The sequence below is a fragment of the Glycine soja genome, chromosome 4 (assembly GCF_004193775.1).
Source record: "Glycine soja cultivar W05 chromosome 4, ASM419377v2, whole genome shotgun sequence".
Classification (NCBI taxonomy): domain Eukaryota; kingdom Viridiplantae; phylum Streptophyta; class Magnoliopsida; order Fabales; family Fabaceae; genus Glycine; species Glycine soja.
Window position 1 is genome coordinate 31,254,607 of NC_041005.1, and position 6,655 is coordinate 31,261,261.

General features: G+C 40.3%; 1 protein-coding gene across 1 annotated transcript; it reads right to left on the bottom strand.

The window, feature by feature from the left end:
* Positions 1–4,794: 4,794 nt before the first annotated feature.
* On the bottom strand, positions 4,795–5,118 carry LOC114410728. The gene has a single exon (XM_028374667.1). It carries the CDS (start codon positions 5,116–5,118, stop codon positions 4,795–4,797), a length of 324 nt encoding a protein of 107 aa, XP_028230468.1.
* Positions 5,119–6,655: the final 1,537 nt, after the last annotated feature.

Below are 6,655 nucleotides of genomic sequence, written 5' to 3' on the forward strand. Positions count from 1 at the left end.
AAATCTGGGGGAGTTATTATCAAGGTAAATTTGTCCCAAATTTGGGGGAGGCACTGGGTAAGGATTGAAATGGTCAAAGAAAATAGTATACACACACTGTCTATGTATATAATGTTTTCTGTGTTCAAAAGGAAAAAAACCTGTAAGTACAAATGAAATTAATAAGTGTGTATGCTGCAAAATAATGAAAGCTAAGTGCCTAAATAAAGGGCGAGTATGGGTTAGGAATGAATGAAAAAGGTGAAGGTTTATCTATGGATGAATGGTCTCCTAGAACCTAAGCTTTTGAATCCTAGAAAAACCATGATTTGTTGGCAGCCTAACCCCATTACAAGCCTAGAAAGTCCTTCGGATTCAATTTTGTGTGTTCATTGCTGTATGATATGAGATGAAATGCAAAGGTTTGAACTTGTGTTGGTTGTTTATGATGGAATAAGCCTAAACACTTGAGCTTGAGTGAAACAATGACTGTGAGGTTTTGGTTGATGATCCTTCCTTGATTTCTGTCATGCTTACTAGCTTATTTCAGCTGTGACTCTAATGTGTATGCTCCTATCTTTGAAAAGCTACATGCTTGTGAGAAGTGATTGATTTAAGCATTCCATGATATTAAGTTCATATGGTTGAATTCCTTTATGAATCAGACACCATTTTCTTTTGATTGACCACTGTCTTTGTCACTTGAGGACAAGTGAGCTATTCTTTCTTTGCTTGAGGACAAACAAAACTGTAAATTTGGGGGAGTTTGTTAGTCGCCTTATATGACTAACTTTTGTATAGAAATCCTTTTCCAAAACTTGTATAGTTCCCCAATTTATGGTCATTTTTTAGTGATTTTTGTAAATAAATTTTGTTTTACGGATAAAGCTGTCTCTAGAATATGTCCATTGGATTTAATGATGAAATATGTGCAATTTCAGGTGAAAAAGAGGCTAAGTCATGAAGTGCCAAAAGTGACAGTTGAGCTTAGCTCATCAGTAGGCTAAGCGCAGCTTCAGCGCGCTTAGCGCGATAGAAGAATCTGGCAGGGCATCAGCATCAAGGCCGCGTGCTAAGCACGAGATCAGTGTGCTAAGTGCAGTAGGTGTCTTCAGCCAGGCTCAACGCACTACTGGCGCTAAGCCTGAATCCACTTACCCGCGCTAAGCGCAACGTCACGAATTCAGAGCCTATTTAAAGCGTATCTGGTGCAGAATTAGGGTAGACACTTTAAGTAGATGATTGTCACAGATTCCTGAGCACACTACAGTGCCTACTTCGAGAAAAGAGCTCTGGAGGCAGCAAGAGGAGCAACTTTTGCAGAGATACCTAGGTTTTGTAAGCTTATTATTGTTAGGGTTTCTTTTGTAATGGCGAGCTAAACACCCTAGTTGGGGATTTCTAATGAAGAGCTGATGTAAATACCTAATATCTAATTGATTATGTTTTCTGTGTTCAAAGCTTAATGTTTGTATGTTTTTGGTTTGATCATCCATTTGTGTGCATAGTTAGGTGACTTTAGCATTGGGAAATGCACTGTCGCCTTAGAACTTGATTGAAGCAGGTTCGAAACTTGGTCTTACAAGAGGGGTCTGCAGATTAAGTTTTGGTTTTAATTATGTTGTTACAATAATGCTGTTTAGTCTAGGCCTAGTCTTACAAGAGGGATCTGCGGACGAAGCTTTGGCTAAATTAGGCTAAACTTTCGTAAGCTGCTTGAGCTGAGTCTAGTCTTGCAAGAGGGATTTGTGGACGAAACTCAGTTTAAGTTAGTCTAAACCTAAGAGAGCTGTCTCAATTGGGCCTAGTCCAACAAGAGGGATCTGAGGATGAAGCCTGGATTGATTTGGTCTGACGAGGGATCGAGGTTTAGTAATTTAGGCTACGACATAGAACACAAGAGCATGATTGATTAGAGAAATATATTTATATGCATCAGCTTGTTTGTTAGAAATACCCAACATTTCTACCTACTGTTGTCACTTTTACTTACTTTGCATTTTATAGTTTTTAGCATAAAAGTTAGTTTAAATTTTGTTTGAATTAATCAATCATACATGTTCTCTCAACAATGCTTCATTTCTGAACTTATTTCAGGCTAACATTAGTTCCCTGTGTTCGATACTCGAATTCATCCGTTTTAATTTTTAAATACTTGACGATCCGGTGCGCTTTCTGGTAAATTGGATTTCCCTTGAATATATTTGAACGAAGAAAAAGTGGAACAAAAAGCAACCGCAGGGGAAATCCAACATGCACCTTATACAAATTTACTCATGGGCTAAGCGCGACAGACATGTGTGTCGCAACCTATCCTTCGGCAGGAGGGCGACGCGTGACTCGCGGGTGCGTGTTCCAAGAAAGCAATACGCGCGAAGTCGCTACCAACGTTTATTCGAGGAAAACGTCGGAAAAACCGAAAAAGATGTGGTCTACAAACTTTTAGTGAAAGGTTCAGGAGTTGTATTTACGCACGGGGAAGGTATTAGCACCCCACACGTCCGTCACAAGGGACGGTAGCCTTTAATCAAATGTGCAAACATGACTTCAATTTGTTTTATGTTCCCTTTTACGTCTTTTTGTACCTTTTATATATTTTTTTATCTTTTTGTGGTCGACAAGGGTGTTTCCCTTGCTCCTACGTATCCCTCGATTGTGATAAGGAAATCAGACCTACGGAGTTCTTTTTAAAGGGCGAATCAAGCGATTCTTTTTACTTGGAAGGTGGTCTTTTTAAGGCGTTGGACCTTAAAATGATCCATTTTTACTTGGTGAGAAAAACTGAGGTATCAAACCTTAAAATCCTTTTTTAGTGATTTTTTGCGGACGAGCTTGACTTTGCGAGTTGATTTTAGCCTTAGTTTCACTTTAGTTATTAGTCAATTCAATTAAGAAAGAGAAATCCCAAAGAGAAACGTCCGATTTCTTTTTTTGATTTATTTTACTAAAAGATATTTTTGATTATTATATTATTATTTTACCTCTTTTTGGTTTCCAACGTGGTTACGGCATTACCGAACGGTCGGATTTCATTTTAACAGAAATTAACGGATGTTACAATTCAAATGATCGGTGGAAATTTATTTTATTTTTTTTATTAGGGGAGAAAATGACTTAAGTAAATGACTAAAGCACGTCAAAAGGGGGTACGAAAAGTAAATGAAATGAAAATAAAGGCACGTGAAACAAATGAGGACCACTAAGGGTACATAGAATGAATTGAAAAGTTCGATTTCGGGAACTTACCGGTTGAAGACCGAAGAATGACGAAGAACGAACGAAGAACGTCGAAGGACGGTTGAAAATCTTCGCGAAATCACCCACGGAAACGTTACAGAAGCGCCTTGGCTTGGATTTTCTTCACGAAAACAATTTTTCTCACTAATTTTTAAGTGGATCTCAGATACCAGGAAGGTTGAACATTTTTGTTCTTCCCCTATTTATAGGAAAAGGAAGGAGATGCTTGCCACCCAGCTCGCCCAGGTAAGGTAGGTTGCTTCCTCTACAAGCAACCACCTTCTGGAGGAACATCCTGGAAGGCCCAAGTGGGCCTGGTTGCTATTTGAACCCCCATTTTTACTAAATACACCCCCTGCCCTTTTTTGGTGATTCTTTTTCCGTAAAGTTACGGAAACTTACGAATTTTGTAACGATACTTGTTTTCTTTCCGTAATGTTGCGGAACTTTACGGATTACGTAATCATCCCTTTTTTGCCTTCCGGAACTTTATGGATTGCGCACTAACACTTCCTTTTAATTTTCGGCATGTCACGAAACTTCACGAATTGTGCTATGACGCTTTTCTTTTGGCTTCTGGCATGTCTCGGAACTTCACAAATTGCCTAACGATGGGTGCCAAATACCTCGAAGTGGTCAAACGAGGGTCGCATCCCAACAACGGATGGTCCCCGGACGAAATTAGGGTATGACAATGCGCTTAGCTTGAAGACACAAAAAATGTTTTTCTGTAGATTAGGCTTAGCGCAGCATGCTAGGCTTAGCCTAAATCTACAATTTTTAAGACAATAGAGGACTTGAGCTTAGCCCAGTAGGGCACGCTTAGCTCAACCTCACCAGAATGACACTTAGGCTTAGCGCACAGGGCGCGCTTAGCTCAACCTCCACGAAACATAACAAGGTCTTAGTGCAGCAGGCTGTGCTTAGCCTTATTTAAAGGTTGAAAAACAAAAGAAAAGTGGCGCTGAGCCTGACAGGTCAGGCTTAGCGCTGAAACACTAGTGACGCTTAGCGCATAGACGCGCTTAGCGTACTCATCATTTTTGTTCATTAGCAGGGATGAACGCGCTTAGCGCGATCATCTGGAAATCCAAAATCACCCTGGAAACCAGTTCAACAAAGACCAGGGTGGCTCATCTCGATTTCTAGCAGAAACACACGGGTTTTCACCCCTTTTTCAGGCATTGCCCCTAAAGGGCCCTAAAGGGAAAGAAAAGCTGGGTTGCCTCCTAGTAATCGCTCTTTTAACGTCATTAGCTTGACGCATCATCCTGCTATCCTGGGTCCAACAAGGTTCCAACTTCCAGAACCTTCTTCTCTAGTCTCTTTTTCTCCATCACATTCACCTTCAAATAAACATTTTGGTCAGGCAAAGCTTTCTCTTCATGAAACATATCGAAACTGATTTGCTGGTCTTCTATGGCCATTTGTAGTTTCCTCTTCCCCATGTCTACCACACAATTTGCAGTAGACATAAAAGGTCTTCCAATAATTAAGGGAATGTTAGCATCTTCTTCAATGTCTATCACTACAAAATCAGTTGGAAAGATCAAATGTTTGACCCTAACCAAAACGTCTTCAATCACTCCATAGGGTCTTGTTGATGGAGTGATCAACCAACTGTAAGGTCATGCATGTGGGCATTATCTCTAGCTCTCCAAGTCGCCGGCACATGGAGAGAGGCATTAGATTGATACTAGCTCCGAAGTCTATGAGAGCTTTACCCACATCAATCTCACCAATAGAACACGGTATAGTGACACTTCTAGGATCTTTGTGCTTCGGGGGAAGGATGCGTTGAATGACAACACTACATTTTCCTTCCACAACTATTGTGTCACTGTGGATATACTGGTTCTTTTTTGTCAGAATGTCTTTTAAAAATTTGGCATAGAGTGGCATCTATTGGAGAGCTTCTCCAAAAGGCAAAGTGATCTCCAACTTCTTGAAGATGTCAAGAAATCAGGCTAAGTGTCGCTCTTTATCCTTCTTGGAAGGTACCAATGGATATGGTACTTCCTTGCCTTCAACTGAAGTAATCTCTCTCTTTTTCTCTCTTGAAACCTCATTCTTGCTTTTCTTTTTCTCCTTATCAACCTTCTCTTTTTATTTTTCTTTTTTCTGATTTTTTTCTTTTTCTTTTTCTACTTCTTCTTTTTCTTTTTCTTTTTCTTTGTCTCCCTTCATCTTTATTTCTATTTCACTCTCTTTTATTGGTGTCTCTCTCTCCTATTCGTCATCTTCATCTTCCACAACTTCCTCAAGTTCAACAAAATCAGAAACTGGTTCCAGTGCCGGCACAGTTGCCGACTATTGTTTATATCCCTCCACCTTCTCTTCAGCTCTACCTTCATCAGCCCAAATTGCCATTCTGCTCCTTGTCATTACAACTTTACATTCTTCCTTTGGATTCTTCTTAGTGTTAGCACTAAAGCTACTTGACGGCCTATCCGCTAACTGTTTTTCCAGCTGTCCCACTTGGACTTCCAGATTCTTAATGGCTGACCCTGTGCTCTTATGGTTTGACATAGATACCTGCATAAATTGAGCCAGAGTTTCTTCTAGCTTTGTTGTTCGATCATAGAGACTAGGCCCTTGTTGTCGTGGCCTGTTAGATGGACCACCCTGGTCTTTGTTGAACTGGTTTCTAGGGTGATTCCTCCACTGTCCCTACTGTGAATTATATGGCTGGCCATGCTGAAACCCGGAATATCCACCTTATTGAAATTTTGTCTTGGCTGGTTCCCTATATAATTGACTTCATGAGCTGGTTCTTCATTGGGGATACAACAGTCAGAATTATGAGCTCCACCACAAATGGCACACCTTGCAACCTGCAAAACAGTAGATGGTAAAGATTGCGCATAATGTATTTCAGTTGGCAACTTACTTAGTGTTTTGGTCAATGCTTCCAATTGCTTGGACAACAACTTGTTCTGTGCCAACAACTCATCTTGCGATGTAAGTTCCAGAAGACTTTTCTTTGTTGGTATGTGGGCTCTATCTTTGAGAATAGCAATGTCACTTGCAGCCATATTTTCAATAAGATCCATGGCTTCTTCGGGGGTCTTCAACTTTATTTTTCCCCCAACAGAAGTGTGTAATAGCTGCTTGGACTGAGGCCTTAACCCATCAATAAAAATGTTGAGTTGAATCGGTTCTAAGAATTCGTGAGTGGGTGTCTTTCTCAATAGACCACGAAATCTTTCTAAGGCCTCACTCAGGGATTCATCTGGAAATTGGTGAAAAGAAGAGATGGATGCTTTTCCTTCTATAGTCTTAGACTCTGGGAAATACTTCTTCAGAAATTTCTCAACCACTTCATCCCAAGTCTTAAGACTATTGCCTTTGAATGAGAGAAGCCACCTCTTAGCTTCTCCAGACAATGAGAATGAAAACAAGCTCAATCAAATTGCATCTTCAGGCACACCAGGCAATC